We start from the raw sequence: 26,644 nt of genomic DNA on the forward strand, positions 1-26,644 counted from the left end.
CTCTTCAACTTCTTTAATTTCTGGCTGCACACATGCCCTCCAGGCATTGGGTTGGAAAGAGAGTGCTGACCCCATTTCTGGGCTGTTTCCGGAGGGGTGGGTGGTAGTTCTTTTCCCCAGGACCTGGGCAGGGGTGGTGATGGGGCTGAGAACCACTCCAGGGTCAAGCCCAGAGCTCTTCCTACCCCATCCTGTTCTCTCCTCTCCCGTCTCCCCACCTCTCCCCTCTTGACTCCTCTGCTTGGCAGTGGGCTCAAGAAGGAGACCTGCTTGGCCAGAGAGAACTATTTTCCTTTCTGGTATATGGTGGCCTCTGCACTGAGGATGCCCTCCCTCCCAAGCTGCCAGACACATGGGTAAGCTCGCTGCCTCAGTTTCCTCATTTGGCCAGCGCAAGGCTTCCAGCCTAAGTGTTGGCAGCATTCCGAGCTGGTGATTTCTCCTTTCCCTTGCTTTGGATGGCATATGAGGACAGGCGCAGGAAGTTCCAGCCCCACCCCTTCCCTCAGTGGGTTTTTGATTCATGGACGTTCCCACTGTACTTCCCCTTGGCCCAGCCCCATGCCAAGCTTAGTGATGCCAGGATGAGTAAAACCCAGGCTTCCGCTTGGGCCAAGATGGGAGTTAGACGCATAAACAACCAATAGGAAATACACAGACTTTCCAAGCCCCTTGGCGTCTGCTCCTTTGAGTATCCTGGAATGTCCCGTTTTTGTAGAAAGAAGCTGGCGTTCCTCTTCTTTTTCCATGCCTACCTCCTTTCACTTTCATTTTCTGTGGGCACTGCCCCAGCTCACAGCCCTAGATTCTGTGACTGTCGCAGAAGGGGCCCCGCTGAGAGATTTTCTCTGCCGCGTGGGGACACTCCCAGGGCCTGAAGCTCCGTGAGATCGCTTCCCCACAGATTCCCAGGACCCAGAGTCTGAAGGCTGAGCCCAGAGCAAGCCATCGACAGAGGTGACGGCACGTAGTGTGTGGTGGAAGGCAGTGGGGAGGTGGCAAGGGCCTGGGCATTTGGGGAGGGGGCAGTGGACTGGGGTCAGTACACCCATAAGCTTTGAAACGTCTTAGTTTGTACCATGAGTTTCGCTTCACCTGGGTTGGCATCTTTATAGCAATGTTCTGGGTCTGTCCCTGGCGGTAGCAGTGGGTTACCTACACAGGCCTGGGCTTGGGCCCCTGTGGAGAACCCAAATATAAGGGAATTAAAGACACGTCTTCTGGAGTTGCACTGCTTGGGTTCAAATCCTAGCTCTACCTCGTCTACCTTGTACCCTTGTTCAAGCCTCAGTTGTACTCAGTCCTCTCTGTGCCTCAGTTTCTTCACCTGTATAATGGGGCTGATCCTAGTACCCACTTCAGTGGTTGGGAGGGTTAATGAAAGCACTTAGAATAGTGCTTGGCACGTTGTATGTGGTTAATAAATGTTAGTCATTGTTGAAAAGAGAGCTGCGGTAGCCTGAATCCAACCAGCATGTAAGGGCCCTCTCATATGGCCTCAAAGAGAATTGATTCCCTGATCCCTTGGGAGACATCGCTCCTAGTATTAACTCAAGCCTTTTAAAACTTCGTAAAGCAGAGATGAAGCATGGATGTGGGAGCCAGGGGCCTTGATTTAACTCCTGGCTGCTTCAAACCCTCTGTGGGAACTCAAGCCAGTTTCTTGCCTTCTCTGGGCCTCAGTTTGTACATCCATACAGTGGGGAGCTTGCATTGGTAATGTCTGAGGGTAGAACTGTGGCCGTCTTGGTCTCAGGGTGGGGCTGACTTGCCCTCTCCACTGCCGCCTGCCTGCTTCCTGAGAAGTCCTGCACTGGACCTCATTCTCTTCCACAGATTGTGAAATGTACGCACAGGACGCTTTCCAGGCACAGAGGAGCCAGCTGGTGGAGCTGCTGGTCTCGGGGTCCCTGGAGGGCTTTGAGAGCGTTCTGGACTGGCTGCTTTCCTGGGAAGTCCTCTCCTGGGAGGACTACGAGGGACTCAGCCTCTTGGGCCAGCCTGTCTCCCACTTGGCCAGGCGCCTCCTGGACACTGTCTGGAATAAGGGTGCTTGGGGCTGTGAACTACTCACTGCGGCTGTGCGGGAGACCCAGGCTGACAGAGAGCCCCCCGAGCTTCCCGGCTGCTGGGAGCCCCACTCACCCCACCCAGCCCGTGACCTGCAGAGTCACCGGCCAGCCATCGTCAGGAGACTCCACGGCCACGTGGAGGGTGTGCTGGACCTGACACAGGCGCGGGGTTTCATCAGCCGGTACGAATGTGATGAAATCAGGCGGCCCATCTTCACGTCATCCCAGCGGGTAAGGCTCTTCCCTCTTTGCTCATCAGAATTCAAAGGAAAAGCGTGCTTAGTTACCGAGACTGGTTTGTGAAGTCGGCCCTGCGGGGAGACCTGGGTCGTGGCGCTTCCCCTTTAAGGGGAGCCAAGCAGGAAAAAGGTGCTCTGGATTTTTGGTATCATGCCACTTCTGACGAGAGGCAGCCTTATATGGTGGCGAGCATCTTGGATTCTGGAGTCAGGACGACGCAGGCTCAAAGCCTGTGACTTTAGGCTTCTCTATGGAAACTCACCATCCTTCATCTCTCCTGTCTCGGATTCCTCATCCGTGAAACACAGATGGGAGCATTCAATGAGGTGAGCTACGTGACTCTTAGCACGGTGTCTAGCATGGAGTAAGCGCTCCTTAACGTTACCGCTGGCTACTATCAATTCTGTTATCAGTGATATTCTGTACTTGTACACTTTTAATGCTGTCTGCTTTAAATGAATAGCTCAACAGATGATAAAAATTCATTAAATTAAACCTGTGTTTAATAATGAATATAGCATACTATGTACTAATATAGTTTAAATGCCCACATAGGATTTCTAATAGGAAATTGCATTAGATCATAGACGTTTGGAGTTGGGATAACTGCCTCTGAATGTGACATTCCACAAGAACAGAGAGTGTCTTTTGGGTATTTTTGAAACTCTTTGTTTTATTTTCCCCCAAATAGTGAACCTCAGGCCTCCCATGATGCAGATGGAACAGTCATTAACACCTCACTTTATGGATTGGGAAATTTGAGTCCCAGAAAAGTGGTTTGAAAAAGCCCACAGTAGGGGCTTCCCTGGTGGCACAGTGGTTGAGAGTCCGCCTGCCGATGTAGGGGATGCGGGTTCGTGCCCCGGTCAGGGAAGATCCCACATGCTGCGGAGCGGCTGGGCCTGTGAGCCATGGCTGCTGAGCCTGTGCATCTGGAGCCTGTGCTCCGCAAGGGGAGGAGCCACAGCGGTGAGAGACCCGCGTACCGCTAAAAAAAAAAAAAAAAAGCTCACAGTAGTTCATGAGAGGGCCAGTGCTGGACACAGTGCTTTGACTAATTCATTCACCATTAATTTATTCATCCAGAATCTATTTTGATGCCTACTACGTGCCAGGCTCTGTCTTAAAGCGTATTGTGTTGAGAGCCTTGTACGTGGTAGGCACTCAAGAAATACTTGTTGAAGAAATAATGAATTATTGGATGAATGAACTGGAATTACATTGCAGTGTTAGGGTGGGCTGGGTTGGGGGACTTTCTAGTTACCGTTTTTGTCTATTTTTTAAAATACGTATTTGGTGTCCACGTGAGTTTAGGTAAGCCTGGTTGAGACTGATGGAATAAGTCTGTTCAAGGCTGGTTTAAAGTATTTGTAGTATTTATGTTCAAGTATTTATAGAGCAGACATGTTCTGGTCCTCTCTCACTAGTGCACCTGAAACCTACAGTTGTACCCTGAGCACTAGCTCCTTGAGGCTGGCCCTGGAGGGATTATAGAGACTCAATGAAATCACCTCTTAGGCAAGTGATTTACATCTTCCAGAATTGTTTTTCCTATCCTTTATAGGGTTATGGCTCTTTTTTCCCCCTATTTTCGGTTATTCACTCTTTCAGTGGGTCCTGAGCGGGAACCAGATTGGATGTGTATATTCAACTGTTCATTTCACTACCCGATACTGTACTGACTTCTTTAAATGCATCTTGTTTAGGGATATCTTTCTGGCCTTTTATTGTGGTGGGAGAGAGATGCCCATGGTATTGTCGTAATCAGTAGAAACCTTCCCACACTTCTCCATCCGCCTTTCTGGAGAAATAATGACTTTTGCTTTCCCCACAGGCAAGAAGGCTCCTTGATCTTGCCACAGTGAAGGCGAATGGGTTGGCTGCCTTCCTTCTACAATGTGTTCAGGAATTACCTGTCCCGTTGGCCCTGCCTTTTGAAGGTATATATGTGTTCTTCTCAGTTCATCAGAAAGGGAGAGAAAGACTTTCAGATTCGTGCTTAAGAGCAAAAACTCCAGCATGAGACTTGTCAGAATCCCACTTACTGGCCGTGCAAACCCCCCTAAGACTCAGTTTCCTCATTTTAAGGGCGGCATCACCACTGTCTCACTGGGCTATTGGGAGGATTAACTGGATTAATGTGTGTAGTATTAGGGCTTGCTTTTATTTCTTCCTGCACTGCGGAGTGACCACTGGAGGTACCTTGTCCTGAGAGCTAATACAGCTGTTCCTTTCTAGCCATACTCTTGTATTGGAAAGATGCGGGTACACTTTTTAATGACTGGTATCCCTTGATCTCTGCAGTTTAGCTACTCATCATCAGAAACTCAGGAGCCAAATGGATTTAGATAATGTGATATCTCTCATTTCACATGGTCACCGACCCAGTTCAGGAATGGGAGAGGCTTGGACGGCCCAGCTCGAACATCCTAGGCATCCTGCCAGGTGCTTAATTTACGATGTCTGTCCTTGGCAACAAACTTGAGAAGTAGGTGTTGTTTTTTCCACTTTACAGATGTGGAAACGGGGACAGGGAGATTGAGTGACAAGGTAGGGGAGGATGGATCTGGTTTTAGGCCGTCTGCACCTACACTTCCTCTTTTCCTGGGAGAAGAGCTTGTCGGTTGTAAAGAGAGGATGCAAGCCTCGTGTGTCTTATTCCCACATTGCCGTCAGGAAGCCTCATCAGCACCCAGGGTCCCTGAACTGTGCCTGGTTCTGACGGATGGATTTATCACCCTGGGCCTTGCCCTCTGGGCAGTGAGCATGCTTGTGGGAAGGATGTCGGAAGCCTGTGCTTGGCACCTGGGTGTGCGCCCTCTCACCTGAGAACAGAACACAGGCGTCGGTTTGTCACAGGGGATGCTGCCCAGAGCGTGGTACCTGGCTTGACCCCTGGTTAATGTTTAATGTTGATATCATCAAGCACAGCTGGCTCTTCACACATTGTAACACTGTGTCATGGTGCCAGATTCCCCAGGATGACGATTCCAGAAGTGATGACCGACATGTGTTTGTTTTTAAAATGAGAGATATAGGGGCTTCCCTGGTGGCGCAGTGGTTGAGACTCCGCCTGCCGATGCGGGGGACACGGGTTCGTGCCCCGGTCCGGGAAGATCCCACATGCCGCCGAGCGGCTGGGTCCGTGAGCCATGGCCGCTGGGCCTGCGCGTCCGGAGCCTGTGCTCCGCAAAGGGAGAGGCCACAGCAGTGAGAGGCCCGCGTACTGAAAAAAAAAAAAAAAAATGAGAGATACATTTTTTTTCCTGGAGAATTTTGATAGCAGCTGGAAAACCTGGCATGGGAAATCAGAGTATTGAGAAAATATGTATATTTCGGTCTCCGTTCAGTGCTCCTAGTTTATCCAGATGGCATTAAGAGCAATGACAGGGACTTCCCTGGTGGTCCAGTGGTTAAGACTCCACACTCCCAATGCAGGGGACCTGGGTTTGATCCCGGGTCAGGGAACTAGATGTCACGTGCCGCAACTAAGAGCCTGCATGCTGCAACTAAAAGATCCCACATGCTGCAACTAAAGATCCCGCATGTGGCAATGAAGATCCCGCTTGCCACAGCTAAGACCTGGCACAGCCAAACAAACAAGTAAGTAAGTAAGTAAATAAATAAATAAATATTTTTTTTAAAAAAAAAGCAATGACAATCATCAGCTTTGGGAACAGAACAGGAAGCACAATCACAAGGTGTGTCCTTTGGACGACCATAAGTACAGCTTCAGTGTGCTCAGAGCGCTCGGTGAGAATTACCTGTTAGTCTTTGAGCTGAGAACAAATGGGTCAGTACCTGGTTGGGGGCAGTGAGGCTGTGATGCTCTGAGGTCCCACCGCCCTGGGCTTCTGGACCATAATTTCCCCATTTCCTATAAAAAGAACTAACCCCTGACACAGGGAGTGTTTTGCTCAGGCTGGTATTAGGATGATAAAGGAAAAACAGCAGCTCTGTGGACACATCCTAGACATGAGAATTTTTATTGCAGAGGGTTGTATGAGGAGGATGGGGAAGTGTATATTTATCAGGGAACCTTGTCTAAGTCCTTGCCTGGAGCATCCCAGCGACCCTGACACAATCCAGTGCTAGCTCCACCCACGTAATCCAGGATACTCTTCCCATCTCAAGGTCTTTAGTTTAACCACATCTGTCTAGTCCCTTCTGCAAGTAATTTAACATTCACAGATCCTGAGGATTAAGATGTGGGCCACTGTTGTGCCTATCATACCCAATAACAATAATGATAATCAACACCATTTTGTGAGAGTTAACCATATGTCAACATTCTTCTAAACTCTATTTTATCTCATTTCTTTCTAAAACAATCCTTCAAGGTGTGAATTGTCTCCAATTTTAGAGATAAGAATACTGAAGCCAGAAAGGATGAGAGGCTTGCCCAAGCTGATGGTGGACCCAGATTTCTTTCTTTTTTTTTTAGATTTATTTATTTATTTTTGGCTGCATCGGGTCTTAGTTGCGGCATGTGGGATCTTTCGTTGCGGCGCGTGGCCTTCTCTCTAGTTGTGGCGTGCGGGCTTTCTCTCTCTAGTTGTGGCGCGCAGGCTCCAGAGTGCGTGGGCTCTGTAGTTTGCTGCACCCCGGCTCTCTGGTTGAGGTGTGCGAGCTCAGTAGTTGTGGCGCGGGCTTAGTTGCCCCGCTGCATGTGCAATCTTAGTTCCCTGACTAGGGATCGAACCCGCGTTCCCTGCATTGGAAGGCGGATTCTTTACCACTGGACCACTAGGGAAGTCCCTGGCCCCGGATTTCAAACTTAGGTGTATCTGACTTCAGAAACCGGGCTCCTAAGCCCGGTTTGTTTGCCTTTAGAAAGAACAACTGAGGCTGAGTGGTGAGGGGACTTGTCTAAAGCTCCTGAACCAATATGGTGGGACAGGCATCAGAATGTGGGTCTTCTGACCCCAACCTGGTGCTCCTTCTAATCTTCTACAGCTCTTTCCAATGTCAGTAATGATAATGGTGCTAGGCAATGTCTTTTGACCACTTTGTGTGGGACGCTGAACAAAGAACCGCCATGCATGATCGTCACTGGGCCATGGTTTCTTACGTGGGTCCCTATCCCTGTAAGGTAGGAACCACTGCTTCTCCCATTTCACAGGGGAGAAAACTGAGTCTTGGGAAGGTTACGTGACCAACCTCAAAGTCCCTAGCTTGTGAGTGGAGAGCCAGGATGAGCACCGCCCTTGTGCCACATCCCATTCCCCCAGGCAGCCCACCCTCTGGTCAGGTCCCATCTTCATCATGGTGCCACCTCATTTGTTTCTTCTGTCTTCCAGATGCCGCCTGTAAGAGGTACCTGTCCAAGCTGAGGACCATGGTATCGGCTCAGTCTCGCTTCCTGAGCACCTATGATGGGACAGAGAGCCTTTGCCTGGAGGAAATATATACAGAGAATGTTCTAGAGATCCGGACGGAGGCGGGCATGGCAGGGCCTCTGCAGCAGAGCCCCGCCACCCTGGGCCTGGAGGAGCTTTTCAGCACCCGCGGCCACCTCAACGAAGATGCGGATACTGTGCTGGTGGTGGGCGAGGCGGGCAGCGGCAAGAGCACGCTTCTGCAGCAGCTGCACCTGCTCTGGGCTTCAGGGAGGGCCTTCCAGGAATTTATCTTCGTCTTCCCATTCAGCTGCCGGCAGCTGCAGTGCCTGGCGAAACCGCTGTCGGTGTGGACACTGCTCTTTGAACACTGCTGTTGGCCCGACCTTGGCCAGCAGGACGTCTTCCAGGTCCTCCTCGACCACCCCGAGCGCATCCTCTTAACCTTCGACGGCTTTGACGAGTTCAGGTTCAGATTCACGGATCGAGACCGTCACTGCTGTCCGACCGCCCCCACGTCTGTCCAGAGTCTGCTCTTCAACCTTCTGCAGGGCAACCTGCTAAAGAATGCCCGCAAGGTGTTGACCAGCCGTCCGGATGCGGTGTCGGCGAGCCTCAGGAAGCACGTGCGCACGGAGCTCAACCTCAAGGGCTTCTCGGAAGAGGGCATCGAACTGTACCTGAGGAAGCGCCATCGCGAGCCTGGGGTGGCCGAGCGCCTCATCTGCTGCCTCAGAGCCACCTCGGCCCTGCACAGTCTGTGCCACCTGCCCGTCTTCTCCTGGATGGTGTCCAAATGCCACCGGGAACTGTTGCTGCAGGGCGGGGTGTCCCCGAAGACCACCACAGATATGTACCTGCTCATCCTGCAGCACTTTCTGCTGCATGCCTCCCCGCCAGACTCAGCTGCCCATGGGCTGGGAGCTGGCCTGCTTCGGGGCAGTCTCCTCACCCTCCTGCACCTCGGCCGCCTGGCTCTGTGGGGCTTGGGCACGTGCTGCTACGTGTTTTCCCCCAGGCAGCTGCAGGCAGCACACGTCGACAGTGAGGAGGTTTCTCTTGGCTTCCTGGTGCGTGCCAAGACGGTCGTGCCTGGGAGTACAGCCCCCCTGGAATTCCTGCACATCACTTTCCAGTGCTTCTTTGCTGCGTTCTACCTCGCTCTCAGTGCCGACACGCCGCCATCCTCGCTCAGACACCTCTTCAACTGTCACGGGCCTGGCTGCTCGCCGCTGGCCGGGGTGCTGTCCAAACTGCACATGCGGGATTCCGGGTGCAAAGAAGGCAGCGTGGCCGCTTTGCTGCAGGGGGCCGAGCCGCACAACCTCCAGATCACAGCGGCCTTCCTGGCGGGGCTGTTGTCCCAGGAGCACCGGGGCCTGCTGGCCGAGTGCCAGGTGTCTGAGAAGGCCCTGCTCTGGCGCCAGGCCTGCACCCGGCGGTGTCTGGCCCGCAGCCTCCGCAAGCACTTTCGCTCCATCCCACCAGCCGTGCCGGGCGAGGCCAAGAGCGTGCATGCCATGCCCAGCTTCATCTGGCTCATCCGGAGCCTGTATGAGATGCAGGAGGAGCGGCTGGCGCGGGAGGCTGTACGTAGGCTGGACGTCGGGCATCTCAAGCTGACATTCTGCAGCGTGGGCCCGGCCGAGTGTGCTGCCCTGGCCTTTGTGCTGCGGCACCTCCAGCAGCCTGTGGCCCTGCAGCTGGACCACAACTCTGTGGGCGACATGGGTGTGGAGCAGCTGCTGCCTTGCCTCGGCGTCTGCAAGGCTCTTTAGTGAGTGTTGCTGGGCGATGCTGGCTGGGCACAGGGGGAATGCCACCATCGGGGTGCAGGTAGGGGAGCCCCATGCTGGGAGCCAGGAATCCAGGCCCAGCCCCAGGCCCTGCCACCCCTTTGGTGCAACCCCAGCCGAGTCCCCTCCTCAGTCTGGGCCTTAGTTTCGACTTATGATAGCGATAGTCGTAATTCATGAAATGGTCCACGTGCCAGGCACTGTGTTACGCTCTTCCCAGAAATACCTCCTTTAATCCCCATGACCACCCTGGGCTATAGGCAGGGACGTTATTTTCCCCATTATCCTCAATTAGAGGCTCCGAGAAATGAGGTAACTTGTCCAGGGTCATATAGGAGATGGCAGAGCTAGGATTCACAAATCACATCTTTCTGGTTACCAGTCTCTGCTCTCCACAAGAAACCTGTGTGTGGACGGGCTTCAGAGGCACCAGGGCAACCTTTAAGTCACAGGCAAAGTTGGGTGTAATATGTGTAGGAACCACCTCCAAATCAAAGGTGACTTGCACCCCATGAGAGATTTTATTTTATCCTTTAAAATGTATTTATTTATTTATTTTTAATTGACATAATTGATTTACAATAGTGTATCAGTTTCAGGTGTACAGCAAAGTGATTCAGTTATACATATATATGTCTATATATTTTTTCTATTCTCTTCCATTATAGATTGTTACAAGATATTGAATATAGTTCCCTGTGGCATACAGTAAATCCTTGTCGTTTATCTATTTTATATATGGTAGGGTACATCTGTTAATCCCATAGTCCCATGAGAGTCTTTAAAATCCCAATGAGATGGAAATTTCGAGACCCAAGAGATAGAACGTGGCCACAGGGTTTCACCTGCTTTTTTATTCCTTATGCAGTGCAGAGATTTGGGCCTGGCCCTTACCGCTCTCAGCCCCTGTCTGAAGGTGTGAGCTTTCCCATGTTTCTGCTCCAGCCCCCGTGGGCCTCTCTTCACATCTTGGGCCGGATGAGGGCAGAGGGTGTGCCCAGGTCAGGTGGCCAGCATGCTGCAGGCTCCCCAGCTTCCCTTCCAGCCTTCCTGCTCCCTGCTTGAAACCTCTGAGAATGCAGAAGTTATAGCTTTAACTTGAAATGGACTCACAGCCTCTCCAGGGCTTTTGGTCTACCCCAGGTGATCTTAGATTGACCCTGAGCAAAGAAGAAACCTCTTCTTGACTTTATTAGGGTGACCTACCTTCTCTGGGCCAAAGCAGCGAGACTTTTTTTTCTGCACGGAGCCCAACACGTGGATCTCTACTAGAAACTGTGTGGTGGCCTTTGTTATCAGGACCGTGGTCATAGATTTATAAATACAATGCAATAATAATGTAATATATAACATATCATAGAGAGTTAATATGTATATGGTACATAGTTAATGTATGTGATAAGCATGTGTATATAGGGAGGAAGCTGATTTGGATGACTTGAGGAGAGTTTAATGAAGGGACAGCTTACAAAAGCTTGGGCAGGAGTTAGGAAGAGCAGGTAGAGATGGTGCAGGGTCCTGGGGCCGCTGACAGTGGGGATGGGGTAGGGACAGGGCTGTTGGCCTTCTTAGACCTGAGGGGTGGGGGATGGGAGGAGTGGCTCTTGGCCGAGAGGAGCAAGCCCAGAGGTCTGTCTGGAAGGACCGAGGCTGCAGCAGCCTGGAAGGGCGAGAGCTGAGGGTAAACCCTGGCCTTCCTGTCCTCCTCACTGTCGCCTTGACCCACAGGGAGCTGGAGCAGGGTGTCCGCGATGTAGTCCACTGGAATCAGCTCCCCACCGAGAGCCAGGCAGAGAAGGGGGAGAGCGGATCTGGCCGGGTAGACAGAAGATGGCAGCACAATACCCTCGTTCCCCAGGAAGTAGGAATCATGATATATTCACTCAGGAATTTCGAGACCTGTCTGTGGGCGCTGTTCTGATAGAAATATGAATGTGTGTTTTTCTGGATAATGGACCTCCAAAGTAGTTCTCCCAAGGGTCCTTGAACCCCAGGGGGTCAAGAACCTCTGGTCTGGATAATCCTCATAGATGGATCCCTAGAATGGGTGGCTCCCCTTCTCCTGGGCTGGGAAGGCCCACGTGACTGCCACGGTGTGTGGAAGGGCTGGGTGGAGGCTGGGGCCCTGCCTCGATTTTCAGAGAAAGACCAGGATGGTCTGGTTCTAACGCTCAGACCGGAGTGTGCAGAGGGACTTGTGGAAATGCAGATGCTTGGGCCTGTTCCCAGTGGTTTCCATTCTGTAGGTCTGAGGTGAGGGCCCTGGAATCTAGGTTTTTAACTCAGTGATTCTGCTACAAGCGGTTCAGAGGCCACACTGTGAAGACTGCTGCTCTGTGGGAACCAGCCTGATTTTCCATTGACAGTGAAAGTCCCTGACCAAGTTCCACCGAGATTTACCCCCCACACACTTGGTATTGAAACCGCCATTGCTACCGGGGAGGGGCAGAAACCATGAGGTGGCTGCGTGGGCATTTCCTGTGTGTGACAGAGAAAGAGACAGAGACAGATAGTGAATGAGGGAGCGGGGCAGAGGGACAGAGGGAAAGAGTCAGAGACAGGGAGGGCAGGCGGGAAGGGGGGAAGAGAGAGAAAGGGAAAGAGAGAAAGAGGTTTCTCTCCCACAGTGCCAAGCTGCATCTCTCCCACTTGAAGCTGTTTCCATGCCAACCGAAACCTCAGGCTTCAAGAAGCCCCATACACAAAGTGCCCCAATGCGTGTAGGTTTCCTTAGACCCCAATTCTGACTCTAGGGCGATGGCTTTCGAAGTTTTTTGACTGTGACCCACAGTGAGAGAGGGTGTGAGGAAGCACACGGGCACGTCAGGTTGAAATTTCACAAAATGACTTATTAACCGTGATACACTCTGCTCTCTTTTTCCTTTCTCTTCTTTTTCCAATGTAAAATTGCTGCTCTAAACCTTCTGAGTTGATTTTGTGATCCACCAATGCATGAATCTGACGTTAAGAGCCCAGAGCAGGCCGGAAGGGAGAGGCTGTACAACGGCATCGTTTAGAGTGGCCTTTGGAGCCGGAAAACCTAGGCGGCAATCCTTTAGGTGCTGTGCAACCTTAGTGAAGGTGCTTCACTTGCTGGGCCTCAGTTTCCTTCTCCCTGGTGGACAGAATAGTACCTACTTCATTAAAGATTAAAGAAGAAAAAAAAATGAACAAAAACAAAAAAAAAAGGTTAAGGAAGATTAAATATTGTTACTATTGGGAAGGGCTCCACACGTGCCAGTGATCATATTACAGGTAGCTTTTACTATGTGCCAGGTGCGGACAGGGCTTTACGTGCGCTATCTCTTTAAATCCTCACCAAGAGCCCAGTGAGGTCGGCATTACCATCCTTCCTTTTCTACAGATAAAGGGACCAGCAAATAGCTAGTAAGTGGCTGCCAGGATCAGAACTTCCTTTGAGGGACTCCAGAGAGCTTGAGGTGTTAACCTTTAAGTCAGGGCCTCCCAAGTTGGCCTGAAGATGCAGAATCATGGGCACGGTTATTAAAATACACAGGTCCCTGAGCCCCTCCCCACACTTGCAGACTCACCAGCTCCAGGGGAGGGGCCCGAGAGTCTGTTTTATTTATTTGTCTATTTATCTATTTGCGTGGGCTCTGGGTCCCCACTTCCGAAGCCCCCCACCCTACAGAGTGAGTGACGTCAGCACCCTGGCCAGGCGTGGGGGAGTCTCCACTTTTCCGGGGTGCTCGTTCCTTGCAGCGTTTCCCAGAAGCACAGGTGCTGACACTTCTGGCTTGAGCAAAGGTCTCTTTTGGGGTTTTGTTCGTTTTTTCCCCTCTCTCATCGGCTCTGTTTTCAAATTTATTTATTTTGTCTTTTATCAGCTTGCGAGATAACAACGTCTCAGACCGAGGCATCTGCAAGCTCACTGAACATGCTCTTCGCTGTGAGCAGCTGCAGAAGTTAGCGTAAGTCAGGCTGGGCCGTGGACGTTTGGCCCCGTGTCCCCAGCCTCACTCCAGGCCATGCCGCCTGGGCAACAGCTGTGAGCAAGGGACAGGCTGGGACAGGGACGTTTGCATGGCCGGAGGGCACAGGGGACTCCTGTCTTGAGGGACCCGGCTACCCGGGCTTTGGGTGGCTGCTGTCCACTGTGCCTCATCTCATCTCCATGTCTCTTCTCTCTCGGAACTTTCCAGTCTTTTCAACAACAAATTGACCGACGACTGTGCACACTCCATGGCCAAACTCCTCGCATGCAAGCAGAATTTCTTGGCTTTGAGGTGAGCCTGGGGCTTCCCTACCCCTGGAGACTGTTTCTCATCCCCACAACTGAATCAGTTTGGTCTGCTCTCGGCTCATAATGGGGCGCGTGATCTCCTCGCTGAATACAGGGGCAGTGTCTCGTTGTGAGCAGGGTTTCACTAGTGCTGTGACCGCCCCAGCAAACTCTGGACCAATTCCGCTGAGGCTTCCTGCCCTTTGACCTTTATCTCCCAGGACTGAAGAGAGTTTCCAGGACCTTTTTCTTCCCTGTGTCTAAGAGTGTCACCAGCTCTCTGGGGTGCCCGAGTTTCCTGATGTACGTTGAGCACGCTTTTGGCAGGGGGCGGAATGCAGCCGTCACTTGTCACCGCAGCGAGGCAGCCAGTTGCCAGAAAGTTCTCAGAAGGTCCTTTTACTGCTTGGGGGGGTCCAGTCTGGGAAGTCTGCATTTCTGCTGCTCCCAGCCCTCTCGGCCTCAACTGGAGTCTCTCTCCCATCTGACACTGTTGTGTCGCCCCTCCAGCTAGTCCCTGGGTTGGCCTGGCATCTCTTTCTCTCTGGGATATTCTTGCCTCCTGGATTTATGAGGCAGTAAAAGAAGACAAAGTGAGGAGTTGCCTCCATCCTTTCTTTCTACCTGCTGGGCTGGGTTTAGGGATAGGAGCTGCCATTTTGAAATTGTTGACTCCGTCTCAGGCAGGGCTGCTGAGGCCAGCACCGGAGGTGTCATTCTGTACCAAGGACTCTCTTTTGCTGCCACCACCTGCTCCTCCCAACTCTGGAACCCGAGAGCAGCTGTGGCCAGAGCTGGGCTGGCCCAACCTCCAGGGAGGGCTGTAGGGTAGCAGAAAGGTGGTGCACCCAGAACTTGAGACCTGTGTTTTTGGTCAATATAGCATCATAGTTGAGAGCACAGGGCTCTGGAGCCAGACCAACCAAGGTTTGGGTCCAGCATCCCTGAGATTTGAATTCTCATTAGCTGTGTGACCTTGGGTCAGCCCACTATCGCTGTGTCTCTGTTTTCCCTTCTCTAAAATGGAGATAATGGTTATAGCTACCTCATAGGTTGTTGTGATGATTAAGCGAGTTAACATACGTCAAAAGCTGGCACAATATAGTGAGTGCTTTCTACAGGGAGCTTAGTGCCTGAAAGATGGTGGGTAAATCACGTAAGTTCTCAGCACGTTTATTCTGTTCGTCCAGTGCTCCCAGGAGGGATTAGATGTGCAACACGTTTACTGGGGAAAATGCCTATAAGGGAAAATCGGGGAAGAAAGCTGGGGGAGGCTGGGAGAGTTGGCCGACTGCAGTGTAGGTCTGACCCTGAGTGAGGGAGAGAGGGAAGGAAGGAGGGGTGGGAGGAAGCATCTTAGACCCCAGTGCAGATCGGGGAGAGGACGGAAGGCTGTTGGGGAGTCCTCCAGCCAGTGTGCCCAGCAGAGGAGTCTCAGGTCTTCCAGTCCTTGGCTGCGAGCAGCCTGTTGGAAACAGGCCTTGGTGCAGAGGGGACGTCGGACTTCCCAGCACGGCAGCTGGGGCCTTTCGTTACCCAGGAAGCTCAGAGGTTTGAAAGGCTGCCACACCCCTTCCGGAAGGGAATAATAATACCTGCCCTACAGGACTGTTGCCAGCCAGAGTGGCTTAAAGTGTATGAAAGTGTTTTGAAAGATGAAACTGTATTATTATTCCAGGAAGCCTCGAGCTGTGGGTGAGAGTTCTGGGAACCTCCCTGAAACTCTCTGAGGTGTCTGGATTTTGCTGAAACCCCCTCCTTGACCCCTGCCCGAAGGCTTAGCAGGATCCCTTTCTTTCTTTCAGCCACCTTGGCCCGCTCCAGGCCCTTTCCAAACAGGTGGAGGCTACCGGGCAGCCACAGTGAATCTGGGAAGGCTGCAGGGGGGAGGCAGGGTCTAGCGAGGAGAGAGTGGAACAGTGAGTCACCCTTGCTCCCTGGGGGAAGCCTCCTTGCTGGGCGGCTGCCTGTTGTGGTTCCTGCTCAAACCTGTCCCATTGCTTTGCAAAACAGGCCCTTCCACTCCTTTCCCTTTGCTGGTGGAAAATGAAGTCCGCAGGAGCCTTGAGGGAGCTCCCCCGGCGTGAACAGCACGCACTGCGTGTGAACAGCACGCACTGCGTCTGCCCAGCTGGAACTGGAGGGCTGGTTCCTGCATCCTGCAGAGAAGTCCTCAAAGCTTTCTTCCCTGTTTCTCTGTCCAGGCCGCACTTCCCCCACCAGACCCCGGTCTCGGGGCACTAAGGGTCCTCCCATCCTGCTCTCTTTCTCAGCCTCCTCTGTCTTTTCCTTCCAGGCTGGGGAACAACCACATCACAGCCGCGGGAGCCAAGGTGCTGGCCCAGGGGCTCAGAGCCAATGCCTCCCTGCAGTTCCTGGGGTAGGTGGGATTCTGGGGCGGAGGGGCTTGTGAGGATTCAGCGGCAGGCGAAGCCAAAAGGCCCCAGAGGCCGCCCAGGCTGCAGTGGGGAGGGCGAGGCAGGGAGAGCGTGGGCGGCCCTAGGCTGCCTCTGCCTTGCTTCGAGCTCAATAAACAGGAAGTTCAGGATGTCAGGGTTGGGGGAGGGCAGAGCCCATGAGCGGTGGCAGGAAGTCCTCGAGGGTGCTAGGGCTGTGCTTCTCACCTTTGTCTATAGGTTGGAACCACTTGGGAGCTCCTGAAGAATGCCACTGCCTGCCCCAGACCAATTAAATGAAATATCCAGATACAAGGTCCAGGAATCAGTAATTTTAAAAAGCTCCCCAGATGATGCGCGGCCTGGGGTGAGAGCCAAGGAGAGAGAGGGAAGTGGGGAAGTTCGGACACTGAACCCAGGATGGGAGGGGCTGCACCAAGTCCTGCAGAGCCCTTGCCACCTGTAGGGTCATCAGGCCTGCCAGGGAGGGGAGAGGGGTCAGACGCAGGCAGAGAGGACAGTCCTGCAGACCTCAGGGCCCCTGCGTGGGGCTTCCTCTGTTTGCTGGGCAGAGCGATACCCTCCAGTGTTGTACCTGTACAGTTCCCTGCAGTCCCTCTCCTGTCCTATCTTCTCCTGGTGTAAACTAGGATCCATTTGATAATAACTGGGGGCTTTAGAACCCAAGACTGTAGGAAGAGAGAATGACCTTAGGGCTGGGTGTTCCAACCCATTTTATAGGCAGGCAAGTTGCCCTCCAGCTCGGTTTGAGCCCCGAGTGGGACCGCGTTGCTGGAGACATCAGCACCTTTTCCAGGATGCATTGGTAGCAGCACAGAGTCTAGGAAAGGGTGGCCACGGCCCCACCGAGTTCCTTCCTGCTTGAGATCACATCTTGCACATCGGGGGATGTTTATCTTTCAACACGTTATTTATTAAGGTACCTGTCTGGGCCTGGCCCCGTGCTAAAATCCCAAACACTATCATATGATACAAACTGTTCCGTAGCTTGCATTTTGTTTTTCTTGTAGGCATTTTTCTCATATGACATGATCTCATTTTTTAAAGAACAGCTGCCTCAGTATTCTGGTGGATGTCGTGATGCGTTTAGCTGGTTGCATGTCGATGCACACTTTAGCTTGTTTGCAGGGTTTTTGCTATTACAGTGTCACATCCCCGGAGCACAGAGCAGAGCTGCCACAGGGCCGGAGCTCAATAACTATTCACCTAATGAGTGAAAGTGCAGTGAGCATCTCAGGGCCACTGTCTCTGCTCACGTGGGCACCTACAGGTCCAGCCTAACTTCCCACACATAAAATAGCCAGGTCCCAAGGTGTGACCGGGGCTTCACCTTTGAAAAGGGGTGTGTCCAAATTAGGGTGTGTCTGAGGTGTATGAGCCAAAAGGTGGAGTTAGATGCCGTGAAGGGCCTGGGGATGTGAAGAAGGAGGAAGAAATGAAGAGCTGGCTTGTGGAAGAACAGTTAGCCTTGTTCTGGGTGGTCCCAGAGGTAGTTAGGGACTCGTGGGTGGCAGTTAGCACAAGCACATCTGATCTAATGTCAGGAAAAAATATCACAACCATGAATTGGCATTGAGAATGAGTTCCTCGTCCCTGAGGGTGTACACTGGGTGGGTCTCTAACTATTTTGTTTGTAAGCCTGATTTAAAGAAGCTAAAGAAACCTGAGTGAAGTTTGGCCATCCCTCCAAAAATGGAGGCAAGTTCACTTTGCTGGGACCTAGGAGTCCCCCTGAGACCTTTCTGGGATTGGGTGGTCCTGCCCCTCTGATTGGGGCCATAGAGAGGAAAGGCACATGTCTAGAACACATGGTGGGTTCTCACTGACACTGTCTGTTGGCTCTGTTGGACTTTTCAGGCTCTGGGGCAACAAGGTGGGCGACAGGGGAGCCCAGGCGTTAGCTGAAGCCTTGGGTGATCACCGGAGCTTGAGGTGGCTCAGGTATGCCTCAGTGTTTGTCCTGAAATTGTCATGGGGGAGCCAATAGGAGGAGGGAGGCGCTTGGGCCAGTTCTGAAGACCTTTGAACTTCATTTTTAGCCCCCTGTATTAGATAATTGGATGATAAAGAAAAACCACTAGATTTGGAATCAGGACACTTGAGTCTTTCTGGGTGACTTTGGGTCACTTCTCCTCTCGGGGGTCTTGATTCCCTATCTGTACACTGAAGGTCTTGGGCTAGATCAGATACACTTTAGCTCAAGGGCCAACTCCAGTCTGTTAGTGGGGGCTGCCCAGTACACTATGTTGGGAAGGATTCTAAAGCTACTTCTGGGCTTAATGAAAAAGAGCACTGTAATCAATTAGTGATGTCTGGCACTGTAATCAATTAGTGATGTCTGACACGGAGCAGACTAGGACATGGGGCAATGTGTGCCATGCATTTTGCACTTCATGGGTTATCTTATCTCTGAGGTCCCTCCCTGCTCTGACATATTTTTGTTCCTTGATTACATCCAGCCTGGTGGGGAACGACATTGGCAGTGTGGGCGCTCAAGCCTTAGCATTGATGTTGGAAAAGAACATGGCCCTGGAAGAACTCTGGTGAGTTTAGGAGATTCATTGCTCTAGAGAGGCAGACATCAGCCTTTCTTCATTCTCTGGCCTCCTCTGTGGAAGCCATTGTGTGTGTAAGACAAAGGTGGATGACTGAATGATTGGGTGATTGTGTTTGTCTTTGTCCTGGGTGACATGAAGCTTATAGAGCCTGGCATATAGGTGCTAATTCTTTTCATTTAATTATATTGATTGGTTTGTTGGTTTGTTTACTGCCTCCCTGGGGCATAATGGTTAAGAGAACAGACTCTGGAATCCAGCCAGCTGACCTTCAAGGCCTGCTGTGATCTTAGGCAAGTTAAGTAACAATCTCTGAATCTTAAGTTTCTTACCTGTAAAATGAGAGTATGGATGCTTTCCACTATAAAACACTTTTGTAAGAATTAAATGAGGTAATGCTTGTGAGGAGCGTAGTGCAGTGTCTGGAGTGTGTGTAAGCACTCCATAAATGTGAAACTGTAGTAGTGACAGTATTTCTACTACTCTCGCTGCTGCTGCTGCTCCAATGACTGCTGTTTTGTCTTTTCGAGGTGAATGTGAGTGCCTAAGGACACTGGATATTAAAGTCAGGGTCACGTGCAAGGTGGAGTGGAGTTTGGCGGAAGTTAAAAGATGAACCATGAATCCTATTTATCCTGATTCCAAGCTTTCCATCCTTTAGCTGCCACTTGTCTAGCCTTCTTCTGAAATATTCTGGGCAGTTCCAAATTATATCAGGGAGATAAAATGCTGAATGTTTGATTTTTCCGGGAAGCATAAAGGCACTGAAACCTATGAGCATGGCCACAAGATGAATATTGCCAATGGGCCTTGCAGGGCCCACTAGCAGGGCCCAGGGCTCACTAGCACTGCCAGTGTACCATTGAGTATATCCTGATTGGAATTTCTTGTTAGAGGAGTGCCTCACTGTGAGTGTCTCGGTTATGACTGCATTAGGCTGCAAGTGATGGAATACCTTTATTTACAGTGGCTTAAACTTGTAAAGGATTGATGTTTTCATGTACATGCAGTTTGGAGGTAGGCAGCATAGGGCTGGTATGGCAGCTACATGAGGTCAGCAGGGGTCTGGACTCTATCTCTCTAATCCTTCACATCCTTAGCGTGTGGTTTCATCCTCATGGTTGGTTTCCTCATGGTCACAAGGTGGCTGCTGCAGCACCCACAGCACTCCTTCTGCAGTCCAGGTTCAGTCTCTATATCCAGGAAGGGCAAAAGGCTGGGTCTCTCCCCTTTAAAGAACATTCCCAGAGGTCCCATCTGTCAGTTTCTCCTTATGTGTTGGTGGCCATGTGGATGTCACTTGGCCAAACCTGGCTGCAGTGGAGAGCAGGAAACATAGTTTTTCCACCAAGCACATGGCTGCTCCCAATGACGTTAGCCTTCCATTAATGAGAAAGAAAGGGAAAATGGGTATTGAGTCACTGGGACATGAGGGAACTTCTTATGTGAAGAAGCCCTGGGGCAAATTCTCTCCCAGAGATGTCCCAGGAATTGAGAACCCTCATACCCTGCTTGGCCTGTTCTTACTTTACTGGTAAATGTGGGTTTTCAGATGTTGGATATTCTTAATTGGGGGGGGGGCACATGCATTCATTTTTATTGGCGTCATCTTCCATAATAAACATTACCATATCAACTGGGTTTTCTCCCTTGTTCTTGCCAGCCTGGAGGAGAACCATGTCCAGGATGAAGGTGTGTGCTGTCTCGCGAAAGGACTGGAGAAAAATTCAAGTTTGAAAGTCCTGAAGTAAGGAACCTGTAAGCAGGAGCTGGGCCAGTAATGACTGGCCCTGGGAGGGGGTGTTTCTGAATCAGAGATCTGGGAGGCTTCCCAACCTGGCTAACTCACAGGAAGTGGCCCGGTAGAAAACTGCTGTTTTTTCTGCGTTCCCCCAATCCCAGGCAGGGGTTCCAGTGTACATTGTTTACTTGGGAGGTAGTCCCCGCAAACACTGGCGAGAGGGTAGTGAAATGAGGCCGGGGAGGGACAGTAACCAAAAGAAGGTGTGTTATCAAGCCGGTTATCCCTGGGGACCTCTGGGGTACAATGCTGTGGGCGAGAGGCAGCGGGGGTGTTTGTCCACCAGCTGCTGTCCTTCACATATTGAAGTGTGCTTGCGGGGATATTCGTTTTCTGGCACATCTGGCTTGCCCCGAACATGGCTGACCATGCTCCTGGGGTCAGCAGGAAGGCCTCAGGCAGAGAATGGGGGTCTTCCCGGCAAGCAGCCCTCAGAGGTAGAGGTGAGAGCTGAGGCAATATGGGTGGGTCGCCCACAGCATCCGCTATAGTGACTTACAGGCTGGGCCCTCCCCCCTCCAGGGGTCCTCTCTGACTCAGGCTGGAGAATTCCGATGGTCATTCCCAGTGGCTCCTCTTGGTGTGTTATGCAGGCAGGCATGCTTGCTTTTACTCATGTGTGTGTTCATCCATTTATGTATTGATGCAAGAAATGTTTCTGGAGCACCCAGTCCGTGCCAGGCTCTGTTTGAGGCACTGAGGATAGAGTGGTAAAAAGGCCCCTGCTCACATAGCTCTTACATTTGAACAGGAGAGACAGATGATGAACAAGTAAACGAATGAGACCATTTCTGTTAGTAATAAGTGCTCTCAAGAAAATTCCAGAGAGAGATGACAGGGAGTGACTGGAGAGGGTAGGGGAGTTGCTGCTGGGTAAGGCCTCTCTGAGAAGGTGACATCTGAGTTGAAACCTGAATAACAAGAAGGTTCCCGCCATGCTGAGGTCTTAGGGACGTGCAATCCAGGTGGGCAGAACAGCAAGTACAAAGGCCCTGTGGCAGAAACGAGCTTGGTGGTTTTGAGAACAGAAGGAGGGCCTGTGAGCTTGGACTGTAGTGGATGGTGGAGTGGGAAGGAGCTGGCCACAGCAGCCTCAGAGCTCTGGGAAAGATTCGGGAGTTTATTCTAAGGACACTGAGAAGGCTTCGGTGGGTTTTAATGAGGGCAGTCATGTGACCTGATTTATATCATCCAAAGATCGTGCTTACTGCTTTGTGCAGAACAGGTGGAAGGAGGGTAAGATGGAAGCAGGGAGACCAGCCAGGAGGCTCTTGCACCCTTCCAGGTGAGAGGTGGAAAGTGGATCAGGCTGAGGGCAGTGGAGGAAGCTGGTGAAAGGGGATGGCAGCTCATGGAGGTCCTGCGGGTCCAGAGCTGGAGGGCTGGGCAGCAGTGGTGTCGCCGGGGAGGCGATCAGGGGACCACTAGAGGCGCACTCGGTGGTCAGGGACCCACGCCACAAGGAGAGGGACGGCGGGTATGAGCAGGGGCCCAGCCAGTGGTCACCACAGGCTTGTGGAACGGTGCTCTCTGAGGCTGGCGTCACACCAGCCATGGTGCCAAAGGTCTCATTTCCCAGGTATGTCAGGGCACCAGCAGATGGCCCTTTTTGCTAGAGGAGACTGGCCTCTGCCCTGGCAAGCGTGGCCCGGGGAAAACACTCACCTTCCGAGACCAGCAGACAGCTGCAGCCGGGAGAACGTCTGCTTTGCTGCCAACCCGCCATCCACTCTGGCAACACTTGTTTGTGTTGCTTCACAGGGGCTAGGAAGTTGCCAAGTGTTTGGGGAAAACACTTCCACTCGTCACACGGATGAAGCTCGGGCTCGGAGGCCCTGGTGAAGCTTGGGTCTGTCTGCGCTGGGATCCCAGGCTTTGCACGCAGGGCGGCTCTTGGCAATATCTTGTTTATTATCGACCGTGTGCGGATGAGGCGCATTTGTCCTCCCTCACTGTCATAGACTTACCCCACTCGAACCCCACAGATGCCAGGCAGTGGGAGCCGCCGATGTCCCACGCTGCTCTGTCGAGAGTCTTATAATTCAGCACCACTGAACTGTATCCTCCTCCACTGTTTCCCCATAAAAATCAAGCTTCTCACATATCCTAAAAAAGAAAAGCAAAGCTTACATCCTTCTTCCAGACGTGGTCTGTGCCAGGCCTTGGTTAAGACTGCAGGCTCTGGAGCCTGACAGCTGGGGTTTGGGCCCCAGCTCCACCATTACCAGCCGTTCCCGCTTGGATTTGTGCCTCAGTTGCCTCAAGTATAAATGGGGTAAAAACTGAACCCTCCACATAGGGTTCTGAGCGTGAGCCCAGGTGATGTAGGTTATGACGTGGCACATAGTAAGAGCTCTAAAAATATCGCCTGCTGTTATTTTTAGCACTGCCTTAGGGTCAGCTTCTCCGAAGTTCCTGAAATTGTTGAGGGGGAAGCCAGGTAGTGGAGATTATAGAAGGCCAGCTGTGAGCAAAAGAGCAGTGTGGGGACCACTTGGCTCTCCCCCTGCTGTCCCTGACTGTATACCATCTTCCCTCCCCATTTCCAACCTCATATTTTCTTTAGTCTGTGTCCTTGTGCCCCCAAGGCTCTTAAATGACAATATTACTGTTCATCGATTATTTTCTATCAGTTAAGTACAGTGCCCAGTGCTTCAGAATATGCCATTCTTTGTTTAATTCTTGTACTCCATGAGGTGGGTACTCTTCTAGGTCCTTTTTACAGATGAGGAAATTGAGACTCATCTGCCTGAGATCAAAAAGGGAGTAGCGTAAGGTGGATTTGAACCCAGGAGGTCTGGCACTAAAATGCACGTACTTAACCACCATGCTCCTTCCTAAGGGAGCAGGTACTTAATACTCATCTGGTGAATGGAGGAGAGAGGGGTGCATTTCACTTTGGGCATTGAGCCTTTGCGGATGAGCTCATTGGGAATCTCTGGCAGGAGAGGGACATGCTGAGGGGGCAGGTGGGCTTCAGGAGGCTGGCCGGCTCCCGAAGCCTCCTTTAATTAAACAGGCTGAGGAAGACAAGCCAGCATCCTGAAAGCTCACCATTCCATCTTCCTCTCCAGGCTGTCTAACAACTGCATCACCTCCCTTGGGGCAGAAGCCCTCCTGCAGGCCCTTGAAAAGAATGACACCATCCTGGAAGTCTGGTAAGGCCCCTGGGCAGGCCTCTTTAACCTCCCTCAGTTTTCCAATCTATAAATTGGGGTGAAGGGAGAGAGAAGCTTGAGAATTTCTAAGATCCCTTATGACCCTGACATTTAGTCCCATTCTGCATGTGATGGGTCTGGTTCCCTGGGAAAGATGTCATCATGTTTCTAAGCTGGGACCAACTCTCTCATTTTTAAATCATGAGCGTTTATTCAGGAATGTCTCTGTTCTAGGCAATCGTGTGGGATTTGGGGTGTGGTTGAAGAGGGAAACAGAGAAAAGAACTCAGCCCTTGCCTTCCCTGGATATCCCATTTGCCTTCACAGGTCAATGCTCTTATATTAGACCCTCTGCAGTTCTGGGCGGCTGTTACACAGGATGGGAACTGTTGGCCAGTGTTTCCAAGTCTTATACGTAATGAAAAGCCATGTTCCTTTATGTATTTGAAAAGAGCAGTGCATCACAACTTCAAAGATTTCTCCCTCTTCTTTTCCCCTGGATAAATACAGATTTATCACTCAGATTATAGGTAGAAAGGTTTCTCCTGATTTAACATGTTATGAGTGAATGACACTATATATTTTTCAGGCACTGGGCTAGAAACCAATATCTTAAAATGAGGACATTCCCTATAAAAATCTATCTTTCAGGGGTTTCTCAAAAAAAGCTGGCCACTCTGGAACTCCATTTAGAATGCCAGTAGTTAAGCAGAGTAGAGGACAGGCTGACCCCACTCAGCTGGGCAAACCGGCTCAGGCTGACCCTAAACCCCACCATGCCGATTGGCTTGGGCCAGGCCCCTTCGGCTGCTGTATATTACATGCCTCATCCCTGAAAGCTCGTGAACCCTGCTTTACATATGCAGATTTGTCCCTCCCTCAAAAAGCACATCAAGGCAGTAGCAACTGTAGCTATCAAATGATGAAGTTAAAAATAAAGACTTGTAAAAATCTGTCCTACGATGGAGAGATTTTTCCTTTCTGTGCGATTGTGTAATCCCTGTAGCCTGTGAGGTCCTCGGGTCCTGGGTAGAGCGTGGGCTTTATTTTTTTTCTTAAACCATTGCACAGTTCTGAGAAATGTCACATTCTGTGTCCGGGGGGAACAAGCTAGCATCAGGTTGATATTTTAAGGGTTCTGGTGTTATTGGCAGAGCTTGGGAGGACATTGGGATTTGCTCATTGCATTCTTGACAGATTCTGCTGTTGCCTTAAAAAGAATGGCCAGCCTTGGGAGTCAGGGCTGGCTGGGCCCAGTGTGGACTCTGCAGGGCCATGAAGGCTTGTTAAATCGTGCACAGTGATTCATGAGCCATCCTGGCTGACAGAAGGTGAAACCTGCACAGACTTCTCTCCCAGGAGAGCTGCAGCTGGGCCGGAGGGCCAGGCCATCCAGGCATGAGTTCATAAAGCGGCAGCTTCCTGGTTGAAAACACTGCTCTGGTCCTGGTCTTATTCAAACCTCTCTTTGCTTTATCCCCTTCAGGCTCCGAGGAAACACTTTCTCTCCGGAGGAAACTGAGAAGCTCAGCCACAGGGACACCAGACTCTTGCTTTGATGTCTCCAGGTCAACGTTCATCTCAGTTTGTTTGGGAGCAGGCCGTGGGTTTGGATCCCAGAAACGGGATGACGCCTGACAGCAGTCCACTCAGATGGAACCTGGTCCTGCCCAGGGCCAGCCCAATAGGTCACCTTTGTCCTGGCAGAGGAAGGCGCATCAGTGCCCCGCAGAGCAGACTTTCCCAAAGCCTATTTTTCCTGTCAGTTCTTCCCAAGATTCAATCCTGGGATGTACAAGAGGGGCAGCCCCCCTCTACATGATGGGGCTGGTCTTGGGCCAACCTGACACGGGTCAGAGGAGCCACGGATGCCACTGCGTGCTTATTGGTGCAGAGAGCTCCACGTGAGGAGGGGTATTCAGGAAACAACTTTCTGCTGTGTTTCAACTCATGGTCACCCATTAGGTTGTTCTCTATGTCTAGTTCCTCCACTCATCCTGGACCCCTGTACATGGCGCTTCCTCTGCGGTTGAGGACTCAGAATACTGGCGTTCTCATCTTTGCTCCTTCCGTTACACCCCAGCCCTCCTCCCGCCCTCCCACTCCGCTCAACGCCCCACACATCCTGGATGGGAAGGGCTTCAATTTACCCTGCTCTCCTCTGGTACTTAAGACATTTTTGAGAGGGGACACATGACAGCCATGTGTTCCTCAAGACATTCTAGATTTTCAAGAAAAATATGACCACACTACAGCTGGTATCACACCTGGACCTTTATTTCCAGTGAAATCAATTACTTTTCAGTTAAACCTTTGGAAACCACTCCCCATCCAAATGCAGCTTTTTAAAATTAATCTGGGCCAGAAGTTTGAACAGCCCCACTCTGATGCCTGTGAACTGAACTCTGGAAGCAGACTTCCAAAATATATTCATAAAAGACCGTTCAGTTTTATATGTGCCAGAATGCTTTAGGATATAAAGTTATGGATCAAAAGTTTACAGGGCAAAATCAAAGGCCCTTCCTTATAAAGCAAATGTTTATTCTGAATTTTTCAAAATGATGCATGTTGAAGCTTTTCTAAACTGTCAGGTGCTGTGCAAGTGTTATTATTTTAAACACTGTTATCTGTGAAAAACTGGTTAATATTTATAAACCACTTGGTTTTTTTCTCCCAAGTTTATGTTTTTATAAAAAAAATAGGGCCACGAATTTTATGCCGCACATAATCACAGAGGAGAAAACTATTGAGTCACCGAAGCTATCTTTGTTGAGACCAAACATTTAAAAATATTCCTGAACATCGTCAAATATTAAAGCACAATTTTCTACTTGAAGGGGGGAAACATGATGTTTCAACCAGAGAGTTGGTTGCTTAAGGCACAAGCAGGTTTTAGAAATAGGCTTGCAATCAAAACACATTTGGCTTTGGTTTAGAAAAGTCTAATCCAGCATGAACTTTAGGCTGCGGCAAATGTGAGAAATGCGAGAAGGACCCCTGGGCCTCCCTCCATTCTCTCCAAG

General features: G+C 51.1%; 1 protein-coding gene across 1 annotated transcript; it reads left to right on the forward strand.

Annotated features, from left to right (window-relative positions):
• The first annotated feature begins 1,844 nt into the window (after positions 1-1,844).
• Positions 1,845-25,210, forward strand: NOD2 (nucleotide binding oligomerization domain containing 2). Its single transcript, XM_030832994.2, has 11 exons — positions 1,845-2,303; positions 4,147-4,252; positions 7,613-9,428; positions 13,296-13,379; positions 13,611-13,694; positions 15,987-16,070; positions 17,965-18,048; positions 18,567-18,650; positions 20,326-20,409; positions 23,538-23,621; positions 25,108-25,210. The coding sequence occupies exons 1-11, from the start codon at positions 1,845-1,847 to the stop codon at positions 25,178-25,180; spliced, it is 3,042 nt and encodes a 1,013-aa protein (XP_030688854.1). The 3' UTR covers positions 25,181-25,210.
• Positions 25,211-26,644: the final 1,434 nt, after the last annotated feature.

The sequence above is a fragment of the Globicephala melas genome, chromosome 19 (assembly GCF_963455315.2).
Source record: "Globicephala melas chromosome 19, mGloMel1.2, whole genome shotgun sequence".
Taxonomy (NCBI): Eukaryota; Metazoa; Chordata; class Mammalia; order Artiodactyla; family Delphinidae; genus Globicephala; species Globicephala melas.